General features: G+C 35.0%; 1 protein-coding gene across 1 annotated transcript in view; it reads right to left on the reverse strand.

Annotated features, from left to right (window-relative positions):
• Window positions 1–16393, reverse strand: part of FRYL (FRY like transcription coactivator) — a 162065-nt gene that overhangs the window by 22851 nt on the left and 122821 nt on the right. Inside the window, exons 51-55 of the mRNA XM_014945555.1 lie at window positions 16101–16277; window positions 13183–13386; window positions 12208–12378; window positions 8147–8400; window positions 5920–6127 (exon numbers count right to left, since the gene is read on the reverse strand). Of these exons, the coding sequence (XP_014801041.1) occupies window positions 5920–6127; window positions 8147–8400; window positions 12208–12378; window positions 13183–13386; window positions 16101–16277 (1014 nt within the window). The remainder of the gene's footprint in view (window positions 1–5919; window positions 6128–8146; window positions 8401–12207; window positions 12379–13182; window positions 13387–16100; window positions 16278–16393) is intronic.

The following is a 16393-nucleotide window of genomic DNA, read 5'->3' on the forward strand; positions in this document are numbered from 1 at the left end:
GCAGTACAAGGATTCAGAACAAAATCAGTTTTACTGTCTTCACAAATTTTTCAAAGTGAGTTGATAGTGTGCATATTTTGAAGCTCATTCTGTTAAGAGTCATAAAGCCTTTTAACAATAAAATCCAACCAGAGAGCTAACTCCTGTAGAGAGATAGCTTTGAGTGTTTGAACTGTCCTTGAAGAAAACATATGTATTTGACTGAATCCCACATTCTAACAAGCACAAAATAAACGTGGAATACATGACACTCAGCGATTGCATTTCTATACATATATACATTTATATACACATATATATACAGTTGTGGGGTTTTTTGGATATAGTAATTTTTTCTGGATGCTGTTTAGTCATGAAATTAATTTCCAGCCTACTTTAAATGTTTTCAATATTTTTTATGGCATCGGTGCTTTTTGTGTGAATGCTTTCACATGGATTATCACAATTATAGTGATTTTATAAAGGGAGCTGCATAAGAACAATGGATCCAATATAAAGGCAGTCACAGAAAGAACTATGAAAATGTAAAAATGAGTTACAGCTGAGAATGCACCATAAGTGAACGGAGAAGACAAAAGTTCTATCACGCTGAACTTCTATAAAATCCCAGTGTATACATCACTTCTCCTTTTTTAAATCTTAACATAAAACATCTATCCTATGTGGAAGAAAATAATCCAGATTGAGTGTTCTTCTTCACCCGAAATTCTACTGGAACAAAAATGCGTGTTGTAGACAATAAGATGAAGCGTTGACAGAACAATCTGTCCATCTAAGCACAGGTGCTCTACTAAAGTTGAGACAATTTATCAACTGTGATGTAACCAAACACTTTAAAAAGAGCATATAGGTAATCTTATTAGAAAAATATGAAATACGTGGGGAAAAAGCTGCTTGATTTAAGTCATTGATATTACACGATATGACTTGAACCAGTCAGTTGACTGTTTAAACCAAGCTGGCTGAAGACTCATTCTTAAGAGTAAACCGTGCACTGGTTATTCAAATACACATAGGAATAGCTTAATTTCCTGGGAAGCTCAATAAAACTGGACATTCTGTTAAAGACAGGATGAGCAATGCCTGTCCAAATAAAAATAAGATCATCAGGAGCATCAATAACTTTAATTGAAGAGATAAAAAATCCACCTAAACCAAGCCACTTCAAATTCAAGAAAAACATACTGAGGTTTTAGCTACAACTGCTAAGTATTGTAGGAATTGTAGCAGATGGGATTTTTATTTTAAATGAATTAATTTTAAATTATTTGAAAGATTTTAAAAACCAAGAAACTGAAGTACTCACAGATTTGCAGGCGGCCATTAGCTTGAAATCTGTCTCAGTCCACACAGGCCTTTCCAAAAAAGTATACCACTAGCATCTGTGGTCCTTTTTAAAAGATTATTTAACGGAACCAACTGCTAACACAGCTGGCCTGAGGTTTTATTCCCAAATAGCACCAATCACATTAACCCAAAGAAAGCACAAAGAAAAAAAAAAGAAATAAAAAAGTATTTGAAAGAAAATGTTGCTCAGGAAGGATTTCAACCATATCAAGTAAAAGGATCTTGAATATTAGCCTATTTTCATTCTGCACCATGAAATGATCATTTTCAGCCCTTCAAGAATATTTTTAACCTGTAGTAAGTTCCCTCAGTCCATCCCAAGTGGTTTTCATACTGAGGAAACCTTTTGTAAGAACATTCCAACAGGTTAGAAATATTAAAAGCAAATCAAATAATCAGTGTAACAGATGAAAATTCAGTTGAAAAGAAAGCCAAAGTTGCTACTAAACACTAGAAGGAGCCCAAATCAGCCATGCACCAGCCCACATTTCTCCCCACCTCAGGCAGCTGGTTGCTAGAGTTATCTAGAGGAGAAGCCTCCAGACTTGGGGTCTCAGTTCTGATTTGAAGCACCTCTTCTGTTCCCACACTGCTAGTGGAATCTTGAGACTGAAGTGATAAACCAGCATGGTCTGATATTGTTTCATCTATGGCAGAATCACTGTTTAACTAAAAAAAGAAAGAAATGTGAAACTTCATGTGGAGTATATAAATTACAGGGAAAAGCACGTTAGTGTTGAAATAGCTAATCACACTGAAACAACCCATTTGAATTAATCAACATATTACGAGTTTAACAGCTTTAAACTGAAACCACTATCCAGAAACATATTTCATTTCTTGTTCTTAAAGATCTTTGGCCCTGGTTGAATGCCAAATCGAAAACACTGAAGAGCAGATCTCTTTGTTATGGGCAACGCTAATATAAACTTTGCCTAAAGTCTGAAAAGCAGTGTACTATCCCTGCAGCTCCCCATCCAGTCAATTTTTTCCTAATTTAATTTTTGAAATGCAGAGAGACTTCTGAGTAGCCAGCATTCTTGATTTTCCTCAGTTTTACGTACACATGCTTCAAAATCAATCATTAAATTAGCAATTTCAATGGTTAAGCTCAACTGAGGCTCCCACAAGATCATTTGCTGCTCTTATTTAGTATTTTGGGGATTTTTTTGAAGCTAGGAATCCACAAAGGCACACACTTCATATATATCACATGCAATTTTGTGCTTATATTTAAATAAATATAGTAAATATAAAGACATTAAAAAAATGTACTAGAATTATAAACCTGCTATGTACTACCAGTAGGTAAAGTAACTCCCTTCATTGATGTTGTCATGAAAAAGAAGCTTACTCATGTTAATTTAGCTCCTCTTTAGTTCACTTGGTCTGAAAGCGTGAGCCATACTTCTCCACTAAAAGTGCAAGTAAAAGCTTAAGTTCTCAGATACCTTTCACAGAAAAATAACTTACCATCTGGGAACGAGACAGTATCTGACTTGCAGTCAGGGCTGCCTCTTCTTCTGAAGACTCATCTGTATCTTCCTGGTTGGTCAAGTTCAAGCTGGGTGTGCTACCAGAGTACTGACATTCTTGAAGAGACGGCGTGTCTCCTTTGTCAATACTGTCAAGAGAGCGCCTACGAACGCCCCAGTTGAAGTTGTCCATGCTTTCACCCTGTAATTAAAAAAATTTGCACACATATTTATGTATGTATTTCAACATAATAAGATTAATAGACGAATGCCACACAAAAAACACAAGTACTGAATGCATTATGAACAGAGTTTCAATCAGCCCTTTAATTTTATTAAAATTTTAAATACCTTGATAAGAGATGTTTGTAAATAAATTAAGATATATGGCAAATGAAGTAGAAATCTTTTGAATATCTTCTTGGAAAGTAACTCAATATATAATCTAGAACTATATCAGCATCAATTTTACATATCTGACTAGAAGAACAAACACACCACAGACAACAACAGATGAACGAGCCAGGGCACCAGGCTGCAACTTACCTGCAGCTCCTGGTTAGCAAAAAGGAAAACACATATAATTAGAAAGAACGAGGACAAACACTTAAAAGATACTCTAGAACCAGGGAAAAATGTTTTATTACATAAGATTTGCCAACAGTAAAAGACTGATTCAAGCTCTGAAAAAAAGCTTTCGTCAAAAAGGTAATATTTAAAATAATTCCTCTTTCTAATGGGAGATTGATAAAAAAAAATAAACAAACTGATGACAGAACACTAAAACCAGCATGCTTATGATACATTTTCTCTAGTGTAACACATAAAGCAACTGTTTCAACAAACATTAGATGAAATTCTTTAACTAACACACATGAATCTAAACTGACCACATCCAACTGACAAAGCATCATCAACATTAATTATATACAGGTTATAGAAAAACCAACATCTTCATTAACTGTTTTACCAGCTACTTTGTGTTAGTTTTATGAAGTGCACCCGAAATATCAATATCTGGATCCTTTCTGTTTGCACATTTTAAAGCTGGGATACTTGGGTTTCAAACATCCAGCATAACTATGCAAAATTCATGTTAGAAACGCTAGTGTTTTGATTCACAAATACTATAAGGATCTTTGATTTTCTCAAGCACTTTGTCAACCTTCAACAATTCATCGTAGTAAGATGGAAAACCTGATCAGTTCACTTTGCCACTCTACAAACAGTTCTGAAAACACCACATCGAGGCCAAGTGTGCAAGTACGGGTTCCAGAATTGCACTGACAAAGTCAGTGTCTCTTGTGGTGACATAAGACATCATCATGACATGTTAAATATGCAATCAAACTAAACATTTTATAGTCTCTTTCTCTCTTAGTGATTTGTTTTGCTCCAAAAAGGTAAAGTTATGGCAGAGCAAAAGAATCCCAACAAAGTACTACTTCCATGGGTTGCAGGACTTATGTTTAATATGAATATTACTCAGATTTTAATGTAAAAGCACCAGCTTATACTGTTGACATTTAATTATTAGCAATAAAGAACATTCTATATTTTTGGTGCAAAACTAGGCAGCTCTTATATCAAGTACACAATGTATATGCAATGCCCTAAATTTGTGCAAACTGTGCTTTTTCCTTTTTTTTTTTTTTTAAATTTTTGCAAGTATAGCACTACACACTGCATACAGGCAAGTAATGAGAAAGAAATTGTCTTTTCTTCATTATGATCTGCTATTAAAATAATAGAGAAAATGAAGTTAAAGGCTAACTTGGTTTGGCAAAGTTTTCAACTTTTGGCATCCTACCTGTAAAGCCTCATCTAGTGTTAGAATAACGAGCCTCGATTCTGAATGTTTTGACTACTTGCATTCAATATAGGAAACTGTATCTGTATAGGTCACGCATAAGCAACAGACCATAATAAGCCTGCACTTCTGCTAGAAGATGCAAATATTGGCTGAAGTGAAGCAATACACAGGAAGCATGAAGAAAGTGAGATTAACTAAAGTATTAGGGGGGAAAAAAAGCCCAAGATGTTGTAAAAAGGGCTAGATTAATCAGGAGAAGAATAGTCTTAGGGTTTAGACAGGTAGATATTCTTCTCAGTAGCTTGTTGACTGCAAGGTCAAGGACACCACCTGCAAGGGTGTCCATTACTAATTCAGTATTTTGTATAGACTGTAACAAAGCACTGAAAAAAACCTACAAAGCATTTGATTTCTTCTCCTCAGTCCTTTTACAGCCATATTTTAAACTCTAGCAAATTCTGGTCTGAAACCTTTTAAATACTGGGAAGGAGGGATACAGAAAAATTAAGCCATAGGTATTTTGTGTTGGATACCGGATCTGAGGTAAATATACTTAAAGAGAAGCATTTGAAACCTCCAGCTTTATTGGATCTCCTGGTGTTTCAATTACTTCTCTGCAGAAAAAAATCCTTTTCTCACAAGACAGATGCCAGATAAATACATTAGTGTTGTCATGCTGCGATCCCATAATAACCTATCCCACAGAAAACCCAGGAGGAACTCATTAATTCTGTAATCAGCAGAGAACCCAGGTGATGTTCAGAAAATAAAAGAAGGGACACAACATGAATGAAGAGCTTACAAGAAACACTGAACTGGGTTTTTTGGGGGCTTGATTTTTTTTTCTCCCCGAGTAGAATCACTCCTGACAATGAATACAGCAGAGATCCCATGAAGAAAATAGTGTATGACCATATAACATTTTTTTCGAAGAGCTTACAAGAAATACTGAACTGGGTTTTTTGGAGGCTTGATTTTTTTTCCCCCTGAGTAGAATCACTCCTGACAATGACTACAGCAGAGATCCCATGAAAAAAAAATAGTGTATGACCATATAACATTTTTTTAGGAATGTGGGTTTTTTTGTACGCCTTTGATTTGCTTCCTAAGGATTCTTACTACCATAATCTTGTGGTATGGGTTTTTTGTATGCCTTTGATTTGCTTTCTAAGGATTCTTACTACCATAATCTTGTGGTTTTTGAAGTTATGGAGAGGAAGAATAGTTTTGAAAGCAGGAGGAAAGGATGTCAGGCAAGCAACCACACGCTGAAAATTCACTGACCTGAAACAACCTCGAGAAGACGTGAAATGTATAGACAGCACAAGAGCCATCTGTATCTGACAGCATCTGATTGACGTGGCAGCGCCAGGCCTGCTCTTCGTCATCGTACGGCACCGGCTGGAAAGCTGCCAATATGGCAGAAAGGAACGGGGAAGGAGGTGGGGAGGTTTGTACTTCTGGGAAACCATCCTGTTCTTCTTCATCTTGGCTGTGAATAAGAAACAATAGACATTAACTCCTCAGTAAATATTTTAGGAAAAAAAATCCCTTCATTTTGGTAAGAAGAAAAAAAATAAATAAGGATTTGGAATTCAGAATAGTGTTTTGTAAAATAAATAATCAGTCAACTAAGGTAACTATGAACCTAAAGTAGAAAATCAAAACCTTTTGCTACTGCAATACAAAAAATATTGCTTATACTCTGAAATACCTCTGAAGTTTATTAAAACGTTATTTCTATGCATATCTACAGACAAAAGGCTATCTGTAGGTTATATATAGCTATATATACAGCACTGTATATACACACACACCCCTCAAACTGGTATTTTTTCTTTGCCCCCAATAACTGAATTAACATTCAATTTACACACACCACTCAAACTGATATTTTTTTCCTTGCCCCCAATAACTGAATTAACATTCAATTCTTCAAATTTTTATAATCTAAACACATGGTACACCAATATCAGTAAGAAATTTCATCACACATGGTACACCAATATCAGTAAGAAATTCCCACTTTCCTTAAGAGAAACACAAGAGCTTATTTGGCAGCGTAATACTATTTTATAACTGTCTCAAGTAACAGCATAAGTGAATGAAGACAGGTTGGAACATTTTCATTCTGATGGGCAATCAATTTAATGGGCTTTTGTTCAAAAAGCATTCTGCAGTCGTGCTTTCCATTAGGCACCAAACCGCCAATAATATATCAAACTATTATATTAATCAATGCTACTACTTACAATCATTAACTTAATTGATAAAATTTTCTGTATTACAAGGAATGATACATTTTGACAGTTCTTCTTGCAGAATTGTACTTACACAGCAAAAGTATGTGTGGGAGGATTCTAAGTACAGATAGTTTTTAAAATAATTTTTTAAAATACATAGCATTTTTCTCTATTAACAACAACTTCATTCACAGCAGCATCAAGTGTCTTAAACAAGAAGTGTGGGTGCTGGTTTTATGTACATTCATTTCAACAGCACAAAGCTCAAAAGTTAAGATGCAATCCTTTGGAATAGCATCTGTAAACACAGCTTTGAAAAGCTTTTCCGATATTTTCTAACTAGTGTATCAACCCTATAAATAATCTCTCTCAACCCTTAAATGATCTCTGTGACAGAATACACACTAAGTCTATGTTCAAATATAGACTAAATCTATGTATTATTCAACCCAAACTTCTGAACAAATTTTAAGTATGAATGAGCCTATGAAGAATTTGGAATTTCTTTGTGTGGCTTGGGTTTTTTTTGTGTGATTTTTGTTTGTTTGTTTGGGGTTTTTTCTTTGTTTACCCTCCTTCTTAAGTTGTTACCTTCAAGGGATTTTGGGTTTCACTTTAAATATGACTCAATTAGCTAGGCCCTACTATAATTTTTCCTCTCAATAGTTATTTTTGCTCTCCATATTAAAAATGGAAAAACAGTATTTTACTTTAAAATGTCTTAGAAATACACAAAAGATTGGTTGACCTTCACACTGAAAATAAACCTTGGGCAAATTCAAAGACAAACTGGCCTGACTCCTACAGGGGTTTTGATTAAAAAAGAAAGAAAAGGAAAAACCTTTTTTCCCATCTTTTGGTGCCAAAACAGGTTCTCTGCCATAATTCAGTGCAGTTCAAAGGCTTTTCCATGTTATATTGCTTGCAGCTGGTGGCTGCCAAGAAAATGCTCCAAAACACCCTCTGACCTCTTCTCACATTTCTATTTTGATGGTGATGAAATGTGCTACATTTCTTCTATTCAAGAATTCTAATCTTTGCTCGCACGGCTGGTTTCCCTCTACCAGAAACAACTGCTGAACAAAGTACTGAGTTTATTTGCTACAACAGGCAAAACCAAGCAACCATTATTTCAGATATGCAAAACATCGTTTTAGATACTTGTATTATGGGACTCTTGGAAAACCCCACACCATAGGAAAGCCTATGTTTAAGTCATGCGCTGATAACATGTAATTTCTGTTACTTAGAACCAGTGTTAATCTTACCTAGACAAACCAGAGAAGTCAGCTTCTTCTTCTTCACATCTCTCATCTAGCTCTTTCAAAGCCAGGGTGACATCCTCTTCACAGATGGATTCAGAATAGCTCTCAGGAGCTGCTGCCTCTGCCAGTTCTGGAGTCTCTTCCAACTCAAGAGATTCATGACAGACCAGACAGTCCTGTTGTTCTTGTAGCAGATACGACCCCGTGTCTTCACTTGCAGTGCTAACCTGTTCATCCCTTACTGCTGAACTGCCTTCCTGTAAATCAAACATGCTTTGATTACTTTTAGTGTCAGGGCTTATATATTCTTATCAGTTTTTAATTATGGTAAAGTAACAGAGCTATAAAAAATTGTTTGCAAATGTTAATCATTCAGCTCTTTGGATTGTACACCCAGTTTTACTTGAGCAAAGATAGGCAGTCTATTTGTAAAATATTTATAACTTCTGGTTAACAATATCCTAGAATATGACTTATCATTTATAGCAAATACAAGTTCTCAAATACACTCAATTAAATCTGTAAAGAGAACACTCCCAGAAAAATATCTGCAAATATCCTCAAACATATTTAGATCACAATGAACACAATCAAGACTTTCATATTTTCCTTTTCTAGGCAAGGACCAAAATTACTGCCTCATGCTTCCCTTTGGGGTCTGGAAGCAGTACAGATCATTTCTTCTCCTTTCCACTCTCCATTTTAACAAGTTTCTAAAGCATAATTGAGCAACAGTTTAAAAAGAGACATTCCACTATTTTTATTATGTTGCCATTACTGTTAATATAGGGAGCTTTGAGGGTTTAACCCTGAATCTCTAAATGTAGGCTTTCAATCATTGGCAATTATAAAGAGACGATGATTAAACTCAGGTAATATCAGAATGACCTTTTTTCCCTTCCCTCTTCCTGCCTTAGCATTACTATACTTATTAACATCAATATATTGAACAGAGAAATTCAGATTAAGTTAATTTATGATTAATTCATTTGAAACCTTTTACTGGATTTTTCTGTGGAATAAAAATAAGACTTTCTTGTACTTGCTATTTCCTAAAGGCGCAAATTATTGCACATTTTCATTCTTAGTGTGCTGGTCTTGCTCTACTGCTTTATCCAAGACTGGTCAACAAACCTGTGGACAGCCTCTAAGCATAGATATCACTTCATGGCTTTCATGAGTCTGAACAGATCCTCTGACAGATAAATAACTGTACACATATTAGAAAAGACAATTCAGCTTTAAATGGAACTGTATCATTTTCTTTCACAGTGATCCTAACCTCATCTCTCTGTGATTATGGTACTCAACATGACTTTCCTGTCACCAGACACAGCTCTTGACCTCACTTCTAACGACTTACTGTGAAACCTGTAATTTTCTTGCACAGACCAGCCATTTTGTCACACTGAGCAGCCGAGGCACAGGAACACGTGGCACTTTCACAATAATGCAGCAAAACAATTGGAATTGAAGCAGTGGCCCATTTCTATTCTAGATGTTAATATATGATACGGAGCTGCACTCATCATGTCTAGTAGATGCACATGAGGGATACACTTTTAGAAAATATGTAAGTGCTAGTTAATAAATTTATAGCTAAGTTAATCTTCATGGAGCCATGACTCCTGAGTTCTGAAGATTTCTATGTAACATTGGACATGTCTTTAGTACCAACATGAATGTTCTTTAAGTACCTTAAAAACATCAATTTCACAGAACCTAAGGAAAATTACTTCTAGTAAACCGTTCCCCTTAAATCCATAGTGTGGGTAAAATAGAGAATCCTTTTAGTCAGAAGCTTTCATATACTTAAGCTTGTAAAACTTAATTGTTAAAAATTTTAAGTTTTACTGTAAGCTAGACTGTAAATTCCCAACTGGAATGTGCAACATCCTTTTTGCAAAGATACATGCTATTACTGGGAATCAGCTAAATGCATTTAAGTAAACTATTTGCTTAACTCTTCTTTGCTTAACTCTTGCTTAACTACAAGAGTAACAAGGAGCTCAACTGCGTCTAACCAGCACACAATCTTGTTTTTAAATAATGGCTTCCATTTTTTTCATTTTACCTTAGATAAATTTTGAGACTTATTTATTTACATTAAAAATATTTTGATAACTGACACTTGACATGCAATTAAATGCCAGGGTTTAAATAGTTATATAAAGTATATGAGCATCAGAAAAAAACAACTGCGTTATGCTGTGAGTTGTGCAGTACAAGGATTCAGAACAAAATCAGTTTTACTGTCTTCACAAATTTTTCAAAGTGAGTTGATAGTGTGCATATTTTGAAGCTCATTCTGTTAAGAGTCATAAAGCCTTTTAACAATAAAATCCAACCAGAGAGCTAACTCCTGTAGAGAGATAGCTTTGAGTGTTTGAACTGTCCTTGAAGAAAACATATGTATTTGACTGAATCCCACATTCTAACAAGCACAAAATAAACGTGGAATACATGACACTCAGCGATTGCATTTCTATACATATATACATTTATATACACATATATATACAGTTGTGGGGTTTTTTGGATATAGTAATTTTTTCTGGATGCTGTTTAGTCATGAAATTAATTTCCAGCCTACTTTAAATGTTTTCAATATTTTTTATGGCATCGGTGCTTTTTGTGTGAATGCTTTCACATGGATTATCACAATTATAGTGATTTTATAAAGGGAGCTGCATAAGAACAATGGATCCAATATAAAGGCAGTCACAGAAAGAACTATGAAAATGTAAAAATGAGTTACAGCTGAGAATGCACCATAAGTGAACGGAGAAGACAAAAGTTCTATCACGCTGAACTTCTATAAAATCCCAGTGTATACATCACTTCTCCTTTTTTAAATCTTAACATAAAACATCTATCCTATGTGGAAGAAAATAATCCAGATTGAGTGTTCTTCTTCACCCGAAATTCTACTGGAACAAAAATGCGTGTTGTAGACAATAAGATGAAGCGTTGACAGAACAATCTGTCCATCTAAGCACAGGTGCTCTACTTAAGTTGAGACAATTTATCAACTGTGATGTAACCAAACACTTTAAAAAGAGCATATAGGTAATCTTATTAGAAAAATATGAAATACGTGGGGAAAAAGCTGCTTGATTTAAGTCATTGATATTACACGATATGACTTGAACCAGTCAGTTGACTGTTTAAACCAAGCTGGCTGAAGACTCATTCTTAAGAGTAAACCGTGCACTGGTTATTCAAATACACATAGGAATAGCTTAATTTCCTGGGAAGCTCAATAAAACTGGACATTCTGTTAAAGACAGGATGAGCAATGCCTGTCCAAATAAAAATAAGATCATCAGGAGCATCAATAACTTTAATTGAAGAGATAAAAAATCCACCTAAACCAAGCCACTTCAAATTCAAGAAAAACATACTGAGGTTTTAGCTACAACTGCTAAGTATTGTAGGAATTGTAGCAGATGGGATTTTTATTTTAAATGAATTAATTTTAAATTATTTGAAAGATTTTAAAAACCAAGAAACTGAAGTACTCACAGATTTGCAGGCGGCCATTAGCTTGAAATCTGTCTCAGTCCACACAGGCCTTTCCAAAAAAGTATACCACTAGCATCTGTGGTCCTTTTTAAAAGATTATTTAACGGAACCAACTGCTAACACAGCTGGCCTGAGGTTTTATTCCCAAATAGCACCAATCACATTAACCCAAAGAAAGCACAAAGAAAAAAAAAAGAAATAAAAAAGTATTTGAAAGAAAATGTTGCTCAGGAAGGATTTCAACCATATCAAGTAAAAGGATCTTGAATATTAGCCTATTTTCATTCTGCACCATGAAATGATCATTTTCAGCCCTTCAAGAATATTTTTAACCTGTAGTAAGTTCCCTCAGTCCATCCCAAGTGGTTTTCATACTGAGGAAACCTTTTGTAAGAACATTCCAACAGGTTAGAAATATTAAAAGCAAATCAAATAATCAGTGTAACAGATGAAAATTCAGTTGAAAAGAAAGCCAAAGTTGCTACTAAACACTAGAAGGAGCCCAAATCAGCCATGCACCAGCCCACATTTCTCCCCACCTCAGGCAGCTGGTTGCTAGAGTTATCTAGAGGAGAAGCCTCCAGACTTGGGGTCTCAGTTCTGATTTGAAGCACCTCTTCTGTTCCCACACTGCTAGTGGAATCTTGAGACTGAAGTGATAAACCAGCATGGTCTGATATTGTTTCATCTATGGCAGAATCACTGTTTAACTAAAAAAAGAAAGAAATGTGAAACTTCATGTGGAGTATATAAATTACAGGGAAAAGCACGTTAGTGTTGAAATAGCTAATCACACTGAAACAACCCATTTGAATTAATCAACATATTACGAGTTTAACAGCTTTAAACTGAAACCACTATCCAGAAACATATTTCATTTCTTGTTCTTAAAGATCTTTGGCCCTGGTTGAATGCCAAATCGAAAACACTGAAGAGCAGATCTCTTTGTTATGGGCAACGCTAATATAAACTTTGCCTAAAGTCTGAAAAGCAGTGTACTATCCCTGCAGCTCCCCATCCAGTCAATTTTTTCCTAATTTAATTTTTGAAATGCAGAGAGACTTCTGAGTAGCCAGCATTCTTGATTTTCCTCAGTTTTACGTACACATGCTTCAAAATCAATCATTAAATTAGCAATTTCAATGGTTAAGCTCAACTGAGGCTCCCACAAGATCATTTGCTGCTCTTATTTAGTATTTTGGGGATTTTTTTGAAGCTAGGAATCCACAAAGGCACACACTTCATATATATCACATGCAATTTTGTGCTTATATTTAAATAAATATAGTAAATATAAAGACATTAAAAAAATGTACTAGAATTATAAACCTGCTATGTACTACCAGTAGGTAAAGTAACTCCCTTCATTGATGTTGTCATGAAAAAGAAGCTTACTCATGTTAATTTAGCTCCTCTTTAGTTCACTTGGTCTGAAAGCGTGAGCCATACTTCTCCACTAAAAGTGCAAGTAAAAGCTTAAGTTCTCAGATACCTTTCACAGAAAAATAACTTACCATCTGGGAACGAGACAGTATCTGACTTGCAGTCAGGGCTGCCTCTTCTTCTGAAGACTCATCTGTATCTTCCTGGTTGGTCAAGTTCAAGCTGGGTGTGCTACCAGAGTACTGACATTCTTGAAGAGACGGCGTGTCTCCTTTGTCAATACTGTCAAGAGAGCGCCTACGAACGCCCCAGTTGAAGTTGTCCATGCTTTCACCCTGTAATTAAAAAAATTTGCACACATATTTATGTATGTATTTCAACATAATAAGATTAATAGACGAATGCCACACAAAAAACACAAGTACTGAATGCATTATGAACAGAGTTTCAATCAGCCCTTTAATTTTATTAAAATTTTAAATACCTTGATAAGAGATGTTTGTAAATAAATTAAGATATATGGCAAATGAAGTAGAAATCTTTTGAATATCTTCTTGGAAAGTAACTCAATATATAATCTAGAACTATATCAGCATCAATTTTACATATCTGACTAGAAGAACAAACACACCACAGACAACAACAGATGAACGAGCCAGGGCACCAGGCTGCAACTTACCTGCAGCTCCTGGTTAGCAAAAAGGAAAACACATATAATTAGAAAGAACGAGGACAAACACTTAAAAGATACTCTAGAACCAGGGAAAAATGTTTTATTACATAAGATTTGCCAACAGTAAAAGACTGATTCAAGCTCTGAAAAAAAGCTTTCGTCAAAAAGGTAATATTTAAAATAATTCCTCTTTCTAATGGGAGATTGATAAAAAAAAATAAACAAACTGATGACAGAACACTAAAACCAGCATGCTTATGATACATTTTCTCTAGTGTAACACATAAAGCAACTGTTTCAACAAACATTAGATGAAATTCTTTAACTAACACACATGAATCTAAACTGACCACATCCAACTGACAAAGCATCATCAACATTAATTATATACAGGTTATAGAAAAACCAACATCTTCATTAACTGTTTTACCAGCTACTTTGTGTTAGTTTTATGAAGTGCACCCGAAATATCAATATCTGGATCCTTTCTGTTTGCACATTTTAAAGCTGGGATACTTGGGTTTCAAACATCCAGCATAACTATGCAAAATTCATGTTAGAAACGCTAGTGTTTTGATTCACAAATACTATAAGGATCTTTGATTTTCTCAAGCACTTTGTCAACCTTCAACAATTCATCGTAGTAAGATGGAAAACCTGATCAGTTCACTTTGCCACTCTACAAACAGTTCTGAAAACACCACATCGAGGCCAAGTGTGCAAGTACGGGTTCCAGAATTGCACTGACAAAGTCAGTGTCTCTTGTGGTGACATAAGACATCATCATGACATGTTAAATATGCAATCAAACTAAACATTTTATAGTCTCTTTCTCTCTTAGTGATTTGTTTTGCTCCAAAAAGGTAAAGTTATGGCAGAGCAAAAGAATCCCAACAAAGTACTACTTCCATGGGTTGCAGGACTTATGTTTAATATGAATATTACTCAGATTTTAATGTAAAAGCACCAGCTTATACTGTTGACATTTAATTATTAGCAATAAAGAACATTCTATATTTTTGGTGCAAAACTAGGCAGCTCTTATATCAAGTACACAATGTATATGCAATGCCCTAAATTTGTGCAAACTGTGCTTTTTCCTTTTTTTTTTTTTTTAAATTTTTGCAAGTATAGCACTACACACTGCATACAGGCAAGTAATGAGAAAGAAATTGTCTTTTCTTCATTATGATCTGCTATTAAAATAATAGAGAAAATGAAGTTAAAGGCTAACTTGGTTTGGCAAAGTTTTCAACTTTTGGCATCCTACCTGTAAAGCCTCATCTAGTGTTAGAATAACGAGCCTCGATTCTGAATGTTTTGACTACTTGCATTCAATATAGGAAACTGTATCTGTATAGGTCACGCATAAGCAACAGACCATAATAAGCCTGCACTTCTGCTAGAAGATGCAAATATTGGCTGAAGTGAAGCAATACACAGGAAGCATGAAGAAAGTGAGATTAACTAAAGTATTAGGGGGGAAAAAAAGCCCAAGATGTTGTAAAAAGGGCTAGATTAATCAGGAGAAGAATAGTCTTAGGGTTTAGACAGGTAGATATTCTTCTCAGTAGCTTGTTGACTGCAAGGTCAAGGACACCACCTGCAAGGGTGTCCATTACTAATTCAGTATTTTGTATAGACTGTAACAAAGCACTGAAAAAAACCTACAAAGCATTTGATTTCTTCTCCTCAGTCCTTTTACAGCCATATTTTAAACTCTAGCAAATTCTGGTCTGAAACCTTTTATTTATCCCAAACAAGTACCAATTGTTAACAGAATCTTTAGTATTTCTTGATATTTAGTTTTGTCTTACCTCCTCCTCTCTCTTTTCTGAACAGGAGGAGAAGTGGAGGAAGTGCAAGAACCACAACAGAGCAGATATAATGTAGAAGTCAATGCAAGCCATTATGGTGCCCAAGGCAATTATATATAATGAGATACTATATCACACAGTTTGTAGCTTTGAAAGCTATTCTTCATGTTTTCAAAATGCAGAAACATATCAGGAACAAAAATTATGCCATTTTCTTAACATATTGTTCCATAATTAAGTTTTCTAATGCATCATACCCAGGTATTCATCCTGTCATTGGCTTATACTGTTGTATCACTTCACTTTCAGATAAAGTCACCCAACCTTCCCCCAAAAATCCCAACTCTCCCCCAAAAACCACCCAACAATTTGCAACAACTTAACACCACAAAGTTTGAGACACAAGTTTCTTTGTAATACAAGTTAAATTCAATCATCATAAATTCTTCCTAATTGGGTTAGTTAGAAATGCTGACAATTCCTTAGAATTGCACCAACATAACCTAATATTTAAAACTTTCTCAAATGGAAACACACAGAAGAAATCCCAAGGTCTCACCTCAGCATCTTCCAATTCAACATCTAAAAAGTCAAAGTCTTTAAAAACTCCAAATTGTTGTTCACTGGTATTGTCTTCTACGGCCACTTCCTCCTCTTGAATCACTTCTTCTGTCGTTGAAATAAGACTAGTTTGTTGATCTCCAGCTTCCAAGTCTTCATTAGAAGAAAACACAACCTGCAGATAGGGATAAAAATAGAAATAAAACCTTCCAGCTTCTGCAACTCCAGAAGTCAGTTTCTGCTTCCCAGAATGTAATGGCAGCAGTGGCAGTTATCTTACCACTATAATCA

This window comes from Calidris pugnax, unplaced genomic scaffold (genome assembly GCF_001431845.1).
Source record: "Calidris pugnax isolate Ruff unplaced genomic scaffold, ASM143184v1 scaffold58, whole genome shotgun sequence".
Lineage (NCBI taxonomy): Eukaryota > Metazoa > Chordata > Aves > Charadriiformes > Scolopacidae > Calidris > Calidris pugnax.